This window comes from Panicum virgatum, chromosome 1K, assembly GCF_016808335.1.
Source record: "Panicum virgatum strain AP13 chromosome 1K, P.virgatum_v5, whole genome shotgun sequence".
Lineage (NCBI taxonomy): Eukaryota > Viridiplantae > Streptophyta > Magnoliopsida > Poales > Poaceae > Panicum > Panicum virgatum.
The window spans coordinates 31,206,631-31,222,582 of NC_053136.1; the positions used below are offsets into that span (position 1 = coordinate 31,206,631).

Here is a 15,952-nt window from a genome sequence, read left to right on the forward strand (position 1 = left end):
CGCTGTGTGCTAGAGTGAATAGTAATACTTTTACAGCTAATTACAGTGTCAAACAAATTTCAGAATCTCGCGCTATGATCTAAAAAATCTAGTGAGGTCTTTGAGCGTACGATTAGAGAATAGTTACTGTAGCATATTAATTATCATCATTAGATTCGTCGTGAAAAATTACACCATCTCTGAAAATTTTTTACAAATTTACTTCATTTATTATTTCATGTATAAAAAATTCTCCCAAAGCATAGTGCAGCGTAGCGTGAATCAAACGGGCCAGAATGCAGCCGAGCGTGAGTTCAGTTCAGACTTCAGAGAAGCGCCTGGGGTAGCAGCGCCCTTCCGCTTTGAGTGCAGGGTTAACCATTTCGTTTTCCGGTCAAATCCCGGTGTTTAGCGGAAACGGAATTCCGTTCCGAAATTTCGGTAAATTTCGGCGAATTTCGTTGAATTTCGGTCGAAATTTGTTGAATTTTGAATTTGAAAACGAAATATACCGAAAAATACCGAAATTTCGAATCCCGGTAACTAGCGGGAACGAAAAATTTTCCGAAATTTCGCCGAAATTGTTAACCCTGTTTGAGTGTCGCGTGCGCCCGGTCCGAGGTGTCGCGTCGATGACGCGTTCGTGCTGACCTGGCAGACAAGGTGGAGATTTAAGAGGTGATGTGGCAGCCCAGTTCGGCCCACAAAGAGGTATAGGAGCAAGCCCAGCACGGGAAAATGCTCAGCCGTTTTTATTCTTCTTCTTTTTTTTTCTTTTTGATGATGATCCTCGTCGATGGTTTACTATGTTTTAACTTTTCCAACAACCTTTTTACTAATTGTAAAATGTCCTTGGTGTCAGAATGTTTTAGCCGTTATTAGGCCGGCGTCAGGCTGCCCAACATTTCTATGTAAAAATAAGGTAAAATAGTCAATTTCATCCCTCAATTTTTCCACCAAGGTTTAAATTTATCCTTGAACTATGAAATGGACCAATTTAGTCTTAAACTTTTTACTTATGCTCAATTAGAGTGATGTGGCGCACCTAGGTGTATACCAACAACCGATTCAATTGGTATACTAACTCATAATTCAGTAACGTAGCTAAAATAAATTTGATCTTGGTCTATGAACAAAAAGTTTACACTTTTGTTTATTTGAAACATTTTTATTTTTTGTTGAACCATATTTTTATGAGACATCGAATGTGAGGAAAAAGCATAGGTAAAAAAGAGTCTATTTTGTTATGCCTATTGAGTCACTTTTACATCACCCATTGTTGACTATGCATGCCAACATGGCATGCCATGTAGGACCAAAGATGAGATAAATTTAAACCTGAGACAAAAGTTTCAAAATAAAATTGGTCAATTTCATATATAGTTGAGGGATAAATCTAAAACAGAGACAAAAGTTGAGGGATCAAATAGACTATTTTGCCTAAAAATGCTCAGAGTCAGAGGATCCTTACATCTAAAAATCTCACAAATGGGGCGGACCTCTACTTGTATATACAGAACAGAGAATACATATTGTGAATCGATATCTTCCGTATTTCTTTCTTAATAGAATGATGCATAACTCTCCTGCATATTTTTTAAAAAAAACAAACAACTAAAGTGAGTTGTTTGATCCACTCAAAATTTTATTTATACGAATGAGATTTTTTTGGGGGGGGAGAGCATTACATGTGGAACCACAAATGTGATGGAAGGTCAAAAAAACAAATGGTTCGTTTTTTAAACAGGCATGTTTTCCTTCACAAAAGCCTACAACACTCGAGTCTGTAACTCCGTATATACAGGTACAAGCATAGGTGATTTTCTGATCCTGATACCAAACGCAAAATGTCACTGACAAAAAAACATAAAAAGAAAATTGAAACCAAATACTCCTATGGAAGTACAGTGATGACCCAAACCTCAGAGAGAGAGAGAGAGAGAGAGAGAGAGAGAGAGAGAGAGAGAGAGAGAGAGAGAGCTACTACAAAGTATAAACTGTGCAAAAGGAACCCAAAATTCAAAGCTATGCACAAATTCTGAAGGAGCAGGGCTGGTCTCACAGCCAGCCGTTCAACGCCAATCAATCTGGCTCACCAGAGTCCCCCATCTTCGACCCGAGGTACCAAACCCTGGCGATGCCGATCCCCGTCGGCGTCTGCCTCGCCGCCTTGCGACAGGAAGACGAAGCCGTGGCCGGCCAGCATCTGCTCCCGCAGGTTCTTGATGGCCTCGTACCTCTCCGCGTCCTCGTCCAGGTCCTTGGTGCTGGCCCCGTCGTCGCTGCGCACGTCGTCCCACTCCTGCAGCTCCAGCGCATCTCCCGTGCCCTGAGATCTCGCGCCGCATTCCGTTCCTCTGTCCGAAAGCGAGCCGTGCACTGACGCCGCGTTCTTGGCCGTCGTCGCCCTGGAGGTGGTCTTGTAGCTCCAGCTGTTGCCGTCCATGTGGAGCTCGATGTCGCTGCCTTCCGAGCCACCATCGCCTTCACCGTCATCGTTGCCATTCTCACCTTGTCCGGTGGTCTTGTCTGTGACTACGCGGTCGATGCCGTCGACGCCGAATTCAGACGCGAGGACCAGCTGCAACGACCGGTGATCATCGGCGGTATGCTGGCCTTCGCCGTGGAAAGGCGATTCTTGACGGTCCTCCTTGCTGCTGCTGGTGCCCAAGAAGGCCTCGAGCTCTTGGCGCAGGCGGTCGACGGCGGCGTTCTTCTCCTCGAACTGGATCCTCGCCTCGGCCAGCTTCATCCGGACCCGCTCCTCGCGCAGCTCGTCGGCGAGCTGCAGCATCTCCCGCTCCCTCTCCAGCTCCTCCCGCGCGGCATCCCGCCTGAGCTCCTCCTCCTCCTCCTCCGCCACCGCGCCGCCGACGTCCCTGGCAAGCTCGTCGCACACCTTCTCCAGCCGCGCCCTGGCCGCCCTCTCGCGCTCCAGCTCCCGCGTGGCCGCCCGCAGCGACGCCTCGGCGTCCGCCAGCGCCTCGGCCAGCTTCCTGCCCACCCGCTCGGCGCGCCGCCGCGAGCGGCGCTCGCCGTCCAGCTCCGAGGCGACCAGCCGCGCGGCCGCCGCGGCCTTCTCCCTGTGCCGGGCCTTCCACGCGCGCACCTCCTCCGCGAGCTGCCTCCGCAGGCGGTGGTGGTGCTCCTCCTCCTCGCCGCCGCCGTGGTGCCGCCTCGCGAGCCGCCGCGCGCGCCCGCGCGCGGCGTCGAGCTCGGAGCGCAGCGCGGCGAGGAGCGACGCCGCGGTGGGGCCGAGCGCGCCGGCGGGGCCCAGCACGTTGGCCAGGACCCTGACGAGCTCGGCGGACGCCGTGAGGCTGTGGCACAGGTCCTGCGCCAGCGCCGCCCCGTCGCCGCCCGGACGTGCCGGGGTGCGGCCCTGAGGACATGTGCGCACCTGAAAAATGGATGGAACAGAGATCGTCTCATAAAAATCTTCAGATTACCGCAGTCTGTCAGTAAGCATGCCTGCATTCTGTCAGTGAACGTGCCGAGCTACTGCATGTGCTTGATTAGAGTTGATCTAGATCACCATTTGAAGGACAATGGCGAGTACAAGTGCAGGATGATTTTTTTTTTGAGATCTCAAGTGCAGGATGATGAGAAGGAACAGTGGCCTGATTAGTCGCCTGCCGCCGACAGACAGACGGTCAGAAGCAGCTGAGGCTGTGGTGGCCCTCTTCTTCTTCAACGGGCTGTAGCTGTACCCATTGACAAACAAGTTTCAACCAACCGAACAACAAACCCTGACAACCGCCGGATCTGCCACCTCAGCTTGCCAACACAAGGCGCTTCAAAATTAACCGCCAAATCATTCGCGCCGCCGCGCCGTGCAGAGCTAGAAACTAGAAAAAGCATCCAGGCCAGTTGGTGTCCAACGGCGGATCCGCCGCTGCTAACACCAAACAGGCTAGGCTGCTAGAAATGCGATGCGATGCGCATCGCATCGGCAGGTGGACGAACGAATAAACAAGGCCCGGTTGCGGTTGGTGTGCAGCCGGTGGAGCAAGTGGACAAAGATCGCATGTGGCTATCGCAAGGGGGATGCGATGCAAATGCAACGCATCACTGGAAATGCTGCAGAGCTAACCTGCAGATTTTCAGAATGCAGAGCTAACCTGCAGACTGCAATTGGCATCCAGAATGCAGAGCTAGCATTGCCATTGTGAAGGTACAGCAGCATCCTAGCTACTCGATCTGAATAATAAGGAGTGTCGAACTCACCTCCACTGTACCGCCATTGCTCATGACATCTGAGAACCACTGGCCATGGGCATGACCATTGTGCCAGCTCCTCTGTTCTTCATCATCCTTCATAGTCTTGCTCTTTCTCCTCGAAATCTTGGAGAACTGCACGAGGGAATCAATGTCAGGATGTGGATGAGACCATGAACGATCGCCGCAGAAAACGAGCAGCCGATGGCACGGTGACGGGGCGCTCACCTCCAGAGACGCGCTGCGCTGTTGGTCCGAGCACCGGCGGGCGGCGGCCGCGTCCCACCCGATCTCTTCCTCCTCCTCGAACACGCCCTCGTCCCCCTTGTTGAGCTGCCAGAGCGCGCTGACGAGCTTCCGCGCCGACGCCGCGGACCGCGTCTCGACGTCGGCGTGGCCGTGGCGGCCGTGCCGGTTCCACGACGACTCCGACATCCTCCTCTCCCTCCCGCTGCTCGCGCACGGCGACGCGCCGGTGCCGGCGCCGCCTCCCTTCCGGTGGCCGACCAGCCGCACGCCTCGCTTCAGCCTCAGCGTCCTCCTCTGGCGGTCCGGCGACGCGCCCGACGGCGACACGGCGCAGCGCTTGCGGATCTTGGTGGCAGCGGCGGAAGCTCCTCCTGTCACGGTCAGCTCAGCGGCGTCTTCCCTCAGCATCGCAGTCCTGGATTCAGACACCAGCCGGTAAAGACGATGGCTTCTTCTCGCCACGAGCAGCATTGCTTACACAAGAACCAACCAGTAAATGGAATGCTTTCACATCAAAGATCAAAGGCCATAACAAGAATCGACCTGAATATAAACAGCAAGGGAAACAAAGCAGCAAAAGGATGCGGGGCTAATCATGTTCTCCGATTCACATCGGGATTTGGGTCCTGTTTTTGCTCAACAGCGACGGCGCTGCCAGCTCTTCTATTCGATGGGATCAGGATGCAGGATTCAGATAAACAGTGCCATCACATCCAGCCAACCGATCAAAGGGCGGGGGAAAGGAAAAGCTAAAAGGGCAGTGACTCGGATGGAGGCAGCTTTGGTGGTAGAAGGAACAAGAAGCACGCGAAAGAAGATGGAGGATCTATCTCTGTCTCTCCTTTGAACAGGGGAAAGCTACGGCGGATTCTAGTCCCGGATACCGATAAAAATTCAGAGATAATACGCCTCGAAATGCAGCAAATACGTCTAGTAAACCAACGGCAATGCCAGGAAGTACGAGATCGAAGGAACCGAGGAGACGTACTCCAGCAAAAGATTGCCGAGTTCTTACAGAACCAAGAAAGCAAAGATACACTAGTAGGAACCAGAGATCACAGCAGGACCACCACAGGTTGTCAGGTTCAGAAATGAGTTCAAAGTAACTGTACAAAAATCAACAAGACATCCAAGAAAAATAAGAAACCTGCACGGAACTCTGTGCCAAGATAGGCCAAACTACATGTATGACAAAATTTTCAGAGCAATGCAGTACGCCAAGAAACACAACAGCAGCAGCTTCCAATCCAGGTACATAAATAAAACTGGAACTCTATGAATGGAGGGACAGGTCGGAGTTGTACCCATGGAAGAGGAGGAACGGCGAGCGCTAGCGTGATGGATCTCTCCTTTGGTAATGGTAGCAGTAGGATCACCCAACTCTTGCGTGTCAATCTGCAACTGTCGTCTGTGCAGAGACGATGGCACGCAGCAGGACACACGAGCGGGGCAGGAGGACGGAGGAGACAGGCAGAGGTGATGGACTGATGGGTGTGTGGGGAAGGGTGCGTGCTTGTGTGTGTGGATCGTTCAAATCATGGGCGCCGTTGGCGGCATGCAGATTGGGAGCAGCACGCGTGAGCTGTCTGGGTGTTGCATATGATTGGGGATTCGATGCCCGCCGCTTGTCTGCGGGGGTTGCCTGGCTACGAATTCCAAGGGGGAGAAAGCAGAAGCTCCCATGGGGCCATGGCGAGAGATCAAATAATGCAAGCTCTGGTTCATTTGGGGGAAGGGCCATGTTTAGTTTCCAAAAAATTAGACATTATTTATTAAGTAATAACGAAATATGCTACGGTACCAAAATCAACAACTTTTCATCAATGGCCTGAAGAGTGGCCAGCAGCCAGACTGACTCGTGCATTGAACTAGCACAGTTTTAAGGGGGCAGATACAGGTTAACAGTCGATTACTGGTATGGAATATATTGAATCAACCATAATTTGGACTCCGATAAAAAAAAACCCCCATAATTTGGACTCTCTTATTGTTAGGTGTGTTCTCACAAAACTACATTTTGCATGTTCAACTTATTATCACAAAACTCCAAATTTAACGCATCTGTTCTTCCAGCTGGATAGTTTGCACGAGCACCTGCTACACACCTTTGCAGCTGCTCAAGTATTTTCTCCCAAGAAATCGTTCATTTCTTCTCTTGTGCTGGTCGGTTGATCCACGAAAGTCTGTCTTTGTCCTTTTTTGCAGTATGGCACAGCCACAGTTGAGGGCTTTCCGTTCCTGCTGCAAGGTCATGTCCAGAAATCGGCCGCGTCTAATCCGATCCCTAACGATTTGGAAAATCAGGTTAACCAAACAATACTACTCCCTTGGTTCCAAATTATAAATCATTACAAAATCTTAGAGAGTCAAACCATCTCAAAGTTTGACTAAAATTATAGAGAGAAATATAAAAATTTATGACATCAAATAGGTGCACTATGAAAATATAGCTAACAAAGAATCTAAGTATACTTAACTGGTATTATAAATATTATTATCTTGTCATATAAATTTAGTTAAACTTGATAAATTTTGACTCTCCAAAATTCTTGAAATAACTTATAATTTGAAACGGAGGGAGTAGTTACTGGCGCATCAGCCGCATTAGTTCATTCATTCAGTCCCCCGACATCAGCAGCTGCGTCAATCCTCAGGCCGTGTTTAGATCAGGGGAGGTGTAAACACAAAAAATTTTTGCGTGTGAATCTTTCCAATTTGAAGTACTAAATGAAGTCTATTTATAAAACTTTTTGCACAGATGGGTTGTAAATCGCGAGACGAATCTAATGATACTAATTAATTCATGATTAATCAATAATTAGCGGATGGTTACTGTAGCATCACTGTTGCAAATCATGGATTAAGTAGGTTCATTAAATGCGTCTCGCGATTTACAGCACAACCATGTAAAAAGTTTTATAAATAGACTTCATTTAGTACTTCAAATTAACAAAATTCCTTTTTACTTTAATGCGTTTACGACTTTTTTATGTTTACGGGGTGGGATCTAAACACACCCTCAGTCCTCTCGTCGCCACCACGGGAGCAGAAAACAATGCCGCTAGCTAGCCTGCACATGGGGGAGGGCGGAGCCGGAGCGGCACAACGAGCTCCTCTTTTGGTGCTGTCACACCCCCACCCGCGCGGCGGCATCGGCCTGCGCCGGCGCGGCACAGGTGGACGCCCCCCGGAGGATCGGGCGGCATGTGCTCCCGGATCTCAAGCTGGCGATCCAGCGTGGAGGCCCCCGGAGGGGATCGGAGCATCAGCAGACATGCATGCAGCCGCCGAGCACGAGTCTCCCTCGGGCCGCGCGCGCGTCTCCTCCGGCCGGGGTCCGAGATCCCTTCGATCCCATGTGGATGGGGTGCCGCGCGCCCGGCACGGCGACGTTGTGGCGGCCGCGCACGTCGCCGGCCGTTGGACGACGGCTTGGAGTCGATGCATTCTCCTCTGCTTGCTTCTGTTTTTTTGTTTGGGTACTGTTGGGATCCGGGGGGGGGGGGGGGGGGGGGCGCAGCGTGATGAATGCAGATCCGGATGGAACGTTCGGATGGTAGGAGATGGACAGATAGATCACAGATGGTGGGTGCGAGGCCATGAAGGTGGTGGTAGGCCAAGCAAGCACTCACATGACTGCTACGTGAGGGCGGCGTGCACTGTTCTTGCGGCAGCGACCAACCATCCACGGCGATGCGCGTCATCTTCCGGTGAGATTCAGAAATAACGACTTGGGTAAGCTGCAAAAAAGGGAGGGGGGGGGGGGCAAAGTACATGCGGTTTTGCTATTATAAGCACCATGATGGCGTGATATTTTCTCTTTCTTTTCTGCTTTTTTTGAAATGGACATTTTTTTTAGAGAGAGAAGAAGCGCTATGAATGATCTCCTGAAGCTCACGTCTGACACGGCGTTTCTTGGGCTATCGGAAGTGGGCTGTGCTGAGATTTTTGTACCCTGTTCGGGCTATGCCTGGGTCCTGCGAGGGCCGTGCCAGGTTTTGTATTGGGCCTAAATAGATATGGAATGGGCCCGAAACGACCCAAACGCAATTCAAGACCAGCAGCGGTTTTTTCTTTTTTATATTTAAAATAAATTAAAATTTCAAAAATATATGTCCGTTTTGGAAAATTTCAAAAATATACCCCGGTCGCCCTCCCATAGGGCGACAGGCCCAAAGTGTAATTTTTTTTCTTCAAATTTGCAACGAAGTCACTGGAGAAAAAAAAGGGGGCCTGTCGCCCCCCCCCCACGGGCGACAGGGGCCTTTCGCCCGTTGGGGGGGCGACAGGGCCCCTCCCCCGCCGTATGCCGCCGTTCCCTTTGTGATTTGAGCCTAAAAATTCAGAAAAAAAGCCAGCCCTAGCCGCCATTTCCTTTGTCATTTGAGCCTAAAAATTTATGAAAAAAACTGGAGTGGTTGCCGTGTTTTCACATCTTTTTGAAATGGTGGAAGTGCACTGCTATTGGGTCACATATGTTTGGTCAAAGAATGCGATATTTGGGAATTCCGTGATCGCCGTGCTGAGCAGTGGGAACTTGTGATCTCGTACTCGCAGCTAGATACACTATAGTTCCTATTTTGAGCTATTCGAACGTGTAGTCGTCCTCATCGTCGGCAGGATCTCGGCCGCTAACTCCTACCGCACCTAACTTGTCCTTCATTAAATCACGGAAAAAAATCGCAAGAACTTCCATTATTTCACGAGCATTATGGAACCCCCAAACATAACAAGTTCACATCAATAGTATCTATAGAAACAAATGACAAGTAAACTAGCACAATCATAAACATCGGATACAAATAAGAGGTCCACAACTATCTCATTACAAATAAATATCAGATATATCTAACCACCCCTAGGGCGTCGGACCCTCTTAGCCCTCTGCTGGGCACGGACATGGCCCTCGGAGTAGGTGAGAACATCCGGAGACCTCACCTGTCGCTCAGGACGCGCAAGGGGCTGCGGTGTCTGCTGCTGAGAGATCCCAAGTGGTGCTCCTCCTAGCTGTGAATACCCCAAGACATCGGGGTCACCTTGCGCGGCAGGCTCTTCTGGAGACAAGCTGTCGAAGTCGTCTAAGGTGAAGGTCTCGTTATCTGGTCGAAAGGAGGAAGAAGAAGGTCCAGCGCCGGCATCGGGGTAGAATCCTACGCAAAAAATGTGGATGTTAGCGTACGCTCGTATATTTTGTCATGACATGTAGAAACCGAAATACGAAACATAAACTAACCTGTGTAGGCCGGTATCTGTGGCCCCGGTACCATCCCTGGATACGGTCCGCCAACTGGTGCTGTCCCTCTAAACATTCCAGTATGGCCGAACGCAGTAGCTGGATCGTATCCTGTATGTGATATTAGTAAATATGTAGGAACACTTGATCTAATTTTAAAGAGATATGTACGTTACCTGCACTTGGGAAGAACTGCGACGTCGGCCCGTGCACGGTCGACGGACACGGGAACGACGACGAGGCCTGAGACGACCCGTGGCTGTCTTCGTACTGCACACGGGTTCCGAAGTTGTGCGCTACCTGACGCAACTGATCACGCTGCCTCAACCATGCCTCTGTCTGCTCAAACTGGGTCATTGGGGATCCGGCACGTACCCTCGTCAAGTAAGTCGAGCAATCCGTCTCCATCATGTTGCAAAGGCGAAGCTGCATCAATTCAGTAAAGGTACAGTTAGAAACACATGAATTATCTTATGAATATGATTATATATATATATATGTATATATATATATATGCAAATATGATCAAGAGACTCACCGCGCCAGCTAGTGCCTCCACGTGGTGCCGGGCATAGCCATCCGGAGGCCTCGCCTGGTGTGGCTGCGGGTGAGTGTCAACAAAAACCAGACGAGCCCGAGTCCGGGGTAAGTACCAGGTGAGGTAAGCCCTAAACGAGCTATCTGTGTGTGGTCCTGTTGGATGGACCAAGTGCTCGTCTGCCTGTTCCCATTGGTCCTGTTCGCCGCTTTCCTTCTCCTCACTCCTCTCTTTTTTTCTGGATTTTTGGTGGAATTTTCGGACTCAAATGAGGAGGGAAGGAGAGGGTTGGAGTTATATAGGGGGGGTGTACCCCGGTCGCCCGAGGGGGGCGACAGGCTCCCCCTGTCGCCCGCGGGGGGGGGGGGGGGGGGGGGGGGGGGGCGACAGGCCCCCCTGCCGCGCTGGTGGGCCGGGCCCATTGGTCGCCCGAGGGGGGGTGACAGCCCCCCTTTTTTTTCTCTCCAGGGACTTCGTTGCAAATTTGAAGAAAAAAAATTACACTTTGGGCCTGTCGCCCTAAGGGAGGGCGACCGGGGTATATTTTTGAAATTTTCCAAAACGGACATATATTTTTGAAATTTTAATTTTTTTAAATATAAAAAAGAAAAAACCGCAGACCAGCACGAGGCTTATGGCAGCCCAGCAGACACGATGAAGCCCTCTAGAAAAGAACATTGAACTGAAAATGGCGTTTTTTTTAATTTTGTATTTTTTTTAAAAAAAATTTACAGAAATATATTTTTGGTTTCAGGTTTTGCAGTTCTATACCCCTACCGCCCGGCAGGGGGACGGCAGGGGGCCTACCGTCCGGCAGGGAGGCGGTAGGGACCTATATGTAAATAAAAATAAATTTATTTTGCGGCGGCAGGCCCCCTGCCGCCCCACCAGTTGGCGGCAGGGGTCCTGCCGCCCGGCAGGGGGCGGCAGGCTCCCTCCTCAAATATAAAACTCCGCCCCTTCCCTCTGCGCCCTCATTTTCTGCCCACGAGATCCAGAGAGTGGAGAGGGAGAGAGGAGGGGTGAGGGAGGTAAAAAAACCGGCGAAGCCCTGCAGGATTTTGGATCCGAACCGCAGGTAACCAATATTTCTCAATTTTGTCATTCCAGATTTTTTTGTATGTTTAATTTTAAGATTAGTATTTTTTATTATTGGAAGCACTTAGGGTTTGGATTAGTGGTTATAATTGAAGGCATAGTATATTTGTAGATATTAGATTAATTAAAATGAAGTCTTTGCATAGCCAGATATGTCGAGCAAAGTGGCATTTCAAGTTCATTACGGTGACTTCTATAGAATTACTCATGATTCCTATGGAGTAAATCTATCAGCATTGGAAAGAAGACAGTGCAGTCTAGATAAACCCCTAGAGAGGAGTTTTGAGTCCATACGGAAATGTCTTCACAAGATGTTCAATGTGAATCCAAAGACCCATTTGCTTACGGTTCATACCTTGACTTCCTGGGAAGCTAATGAGGATTTTTAGGAGTTGACTCATATAAGTAGTACGGAAGAATGGCAACATTACATGCACGCAGCTCTTGAAAGTGGGTGGCCTCTCGCAATGGTAATTCAGATTCACCAGAAGACCGCTGATTTAGGTGAAGGGTCAACACACACAACATCTGATTGCAATGAAGAGATGGAAGAGGATAAAGAAGAAGAGAACATGCAAGCTCCAGAACCAGAACCAGAACCACAAGGTTTAGCAGATGAAGGCGAGCGGATACCTAGAATTGTGGAGGACATGGAGAAAGAAGACCAGGATGCACAAATAATAGAGCAATGTGGGGACTCATCGGACAATGAGGACGATGAGCGCTTCCCAGTGTTAGGTGAATGGCGTAAAGAGGGTTTTGGTAATCCAGTGGTACAAGATATTAGATGTCCGGAGTTTGAATACAGAGTGAATGAGGTAATACAAGGGGCAAAGTATCGTACCATTGAGGATGTGAAGGATGCTGTGAAACTCTGGGCTGTATCTCTGAGGAAGGAATTTAGAGTACTGAAGTCTAGCAGCAAAGAATACGAGGTGAGGTGTGCAGATAGAGACTGTACATGGCGAGTGCATGCATACAAGGGAAAGTTCAAGACACACTGGGAATGTTCAATTGTTACACCACATACTTGTAGATTGACAGGTGTTGTGGGACATCATCGTAATATCACATCAACTTTCATGGCTAAGAGGATGTATGGGGTGATTCTTGACAAAATGGATTATGAGCCTGCATTGATAATTAGGGACATTGAATAGAATTTCCAGTATGTGATCAGCTATGCAAAGGCTTGGCGGGCTAAACAAAAAGTATTTGAGATGAGGTTTGGCACTTATGAAGCATCATATGACAACCTACCTCGTATGCTTGAAGCTATTGTGCACAGAAATCCTGGAAGTGTTTTTGATATATACAGTGTACCGAGCTTGTCAGGGGTCCAAGCATTCTGCTACGAGCATTCTTCTGCATTGGAGCATGTGTGAGGGCATTCATTTACTGTCTTCCTGTTCTGTGTATTGACGGCACTTTCCTGACAGGGAAATATAAGGGAACAATATTGACGGCAATCGGAATTGATTGCAACAAGCAGATAGTCCCATCGCCTTTGCCTTTGTTGAGAATGAGAACACAGAAAGCTGGTACTGGTTTCTTGAACGTCTGAAGATTCACGTTGTTGCTGGAAGGCCTAATATTTGCCTTATCAGTGATAGGCATGCAGGTCTACTTGCAGCTATAAGGCAGCTCCAAGAAGGTAGTCAATCTTCACCTCCTATATGGCCAGATGTTGTCAATAGGTGGTGTGTGAGGCATATGGCTGCTAACTTTTATGAGCGGTTCAAGAATAAGGATCTGATGAATTTTTTCAAGCGATTGTGCACTCAGAATCAGCAGAGGAAGTTTGATGCTTTGTGGGGTATAATTGATGACATGAGCGCTGAATTGCTTAAGAGCCAGGCCTCATCATCCAGCAGGAGACGTTTTACAGATTCATTAGTTGGACATGCTAAGCCATTTTCACAGTGGATTGATGGTGCGCCTAAAGAGAAGTGGTCACTTCTGTATGACACAGATGGGAGACGTTATGGGATCGAGACGACCAACCATGTTGAATGTTACAATATGGTAATGCGTCGTGTTCGTGGATTTCCTCTTGTAGGCATTGTTGAGTTCATCATGTATGGATGTATAAGGTATTTTTGGGAGCGATACGCATCAGCCGCTTCCTTACTTAATGATCCAGGATTGCATTTTTGCAGAAGGGTCAATGAGTACATGGAGAAAAAAATTGAAAAGGCTCGATTTCACTCAGTCATATCGATGGGCACAAAGGAGCAAAGATTTGAGGTATCATGCAGGGACAGGACCGGACAGGGTGTCCGCAGACAAAGGGTAATTCAAGAAGTTTTGATAACCATTGACGGGAGGGTATTCTGCCGATGTCAGAAGCCAAAGGTGCATCACTTACCATGCTCCCATGTCATCGCGGCTTGTTCTGTATCTGGGTTAGATGCTGCGTCCTATGTTTCTCTATATTTCACAAAAGAAGCCGCAGCACAGACTTGGTGTCATGAGACATACGGCATCGGCATTCTAGGCCCATTCACTCATAAAAATCCCCATCCAATTCTCATCCCTGATGCAGCTACGAAGCGGGGCATAGGCCGACGGCAGACACGTCGGATCCGGAACGGAATGAACGAGTCCGAGGCTGGAAAGAAGAAAAAATGTTGCAACTTGTGTGGAGCGGACGGTCACACTTACAAGAAGTGCCCACAGCTTTCAGTACCCACTGCTGCTGCCGAGGCTGGACCTTCCAGGAATCCGATGGATGGATCGGCTCCACCTACAAAAAATCGCCGCATCTAGTTGTGCACGTAACAGCTTGCAATGTATTTGTCTCGAATTTGGTTGTAACGAATGAAACCTTCAATGTAATATGTTATGTGGTTTAATGAAGGACAAGTTAGGTGCGGTAGGAGTTAGCGGACGATGATGATGACTACACGCTCGAATAGATCAAAATAGGAACCATAGTGTATCTAGCTGCGAGTACGAGATCACAGGTTGCCACTGCTCAGCACGGCGATCACGGATTTCCCAAATGTCGCATTCTTTGCCCAAACATACGTGACAAAAGACGACAACCCAATAGCAGTGCCCTTCCACCATTTCAAAAAGATGTGACAACACGGCAACCACACCAGCTCACCTTCAAAGCAGTCTCTCTGGCGAGGACGACGGACCTGTCATTCTACAGCGAAGGTCTGTGGCGTGTAGTGGGGAAGGCGGCATCTAGGCACGATCGACCGAGCGGCAGCAATGCAGTGCTGTGAGTCAGCATGCACAGAGATGCATCGAGTAGTCATTTCGAGAATCGAATCTAGCCTTTTCAGTGTTAGGTCATCTAGCCTCTTCACTGTGTTGTCATGTAGGCTTTTTAGGTGCATTTACACTCCACACTCCGGGTATCAGACCATTGTGCGCCTATAAATACTCCGAAGTTTGTGAACTCCCAGCAGCACTCAAACACCAAAGCTCATTGTATACCCAATGTCTGGAGGTGGGTCAAGCGGGAAGAATTACTACGGTTTTGGGAAAGGAAAAGGGGGAAGAAAGGGAGACCCCATAATATGGGAGGGGCCTCTTGGACCTGATTCCTTTCCGGAACCAGTGTTTGAGTTTCCGCCACAGCAAAAGAGTGAATTTACCAATGAAACTCTTCGACAATACGATAACTGTAGAGAACCGTGGCCAAAATGCAGACATGGTGAGGACTGCTTAGTGCAGATGTGCACCGACGGGATGGATGGCGGTCGGCGTTTCTTTAAATGCCCACACGCATGGGTAATACTCGGTTGTTTCATTTCTTTTTCTTCAATGAGACACCTTACATGAAATTTGTTTTGCAGTCTTCCGATGCTCCAGAAAACTGTGGTTTTACTAGGTGGGTCGATCCTGCACCAATTGATTCTGTTCAGGAGTTCATCGAGTACCTCCAGATAAAGATCTTTGATCTGGAATGCAAGGTGAACCATTATGAGGAAGTGAGCGAGGGTAATAAAGACGACGAAGTTGATGATACCAGCAATGCTGCCGGCTCACAGGAGGAACCATGCACTATTCCTTACTGCAACTACCCTTGTCACAAGAAGAAGGGCCCTGCGCCTCCGGCACCACCGCCTGCACCACCTGCAATGGGTGCATATTGCGGAGAAGGCTCAACGCAATTTGCTACGTGGGGGTACGGCTACTAGGACTACCCTAGTGCTAGTGACATGCTGCATCGTTGTGTTTGTTCTGTTTTTCTTAAATTACCTAAGGCATGTTAGGTTAGTCCGGAATCTGTTTACCGTAGTTTGCAACGGGTTCTGCCATGCCACTGCATGTGTGATGTGTGTTTCATTATCGTTGTATTATGATGTTTGTATCTGATGTTTGTATCTCTGATGTTTATTTGTAAGGAGATAGCTGTGGACCGCTTATTTATACACTTCAACGTTCGCCTCTTATCACTCTCGTATTTTTCATTACATACAATAGATGGTATGTTTATACTTCGATGCTCCATTACGACTAAGTACGATTCAAACTCGACATTATGTACATGTCCAGTGAATGCAAAGTTAGGTACGAGACATACATACAAGTATAATACAACATTAACAATACTAAATGCGAATACATCTTAAACTGATGAACATCATATGTTATAGATCATGACATGAAATCATCTA

The 15,952-nt window shown here is 48.7% G+C and overlaps 1 protein-coding gene across 3 annotated transcripts; it reads right to left on the reverse strand.

Annotated features, from left to right (window-relative positions):
- Nucleotides 1–1,699: 1,699 nt before the first annotated feature.
- LOC120702639 lies at nt 1,700–6,113 on the reverse strand. Of its 3 annotated transcripts, none has more exons than XM_039986516.1 (4): nt 5,751–6,113; nt 4,426–4,861; nt 4,207–4,332; nt 1,700–3,379 (listed from the first exon to the last, which is right to left on the reverse strand). In XM_039986516.1, exons 2-4 carry the CDS (start codon nt 4,852–4,854, stop codon nt 2,072–2,074), a joined length of 1,863 nt encoding a protein of 620 aa, XP_039842450.1. In that variant the 5' UTR covers nt 4,855–4,861; nt 5,751–6,113; the 3' UTR covers nt 1,700–2,071. The 3 variants fall into 3 exon arrangements, with proteins under 3 accessions (XP_039842450.1, XP_039842458.1, XP_039842441.1); XM_039986524.1 differs by lacking the exon at nt 5,751–6,113 and adding an exon at nt 4,990–5,717; XM_039986507.1 differs by lacking the exon at nt 5,751–6,113 and having other exon boundaries at nt 4,426–5,717.
- Nucleotides 6,114–15,952: the final 9,839 nt, after the last annotated feature.

What these genes read in the sequence shown, in the direction of transcription:
- LOC120702639 (XM_039986507.1), bottom strand. Translation starts at nt 4,917, where the DNA reads ATGCTGCTCGTGGCGAGAAGAAGCCATCGTCTTTACCGGCTGGTGTCT. An exon ending in AGCGCAGCGCGTCTCTGGAG is followed by an intron (nt 4,333 to 4,425) that starts GTGAGCGCCCCG and finishes TCCCTCGTGCAG; the next exon opens with TTCTCCAAGATTTCGAGGAG. An exon ending in GCAATGGCGGTACAGTGGAG is followed by an intron (nt 3,380 to 4,206) that starts GTGAGTTCGACA and finishes TCCATTTTTCAG; the next exon opens with GTGCGCACATGTCCTCAGGG.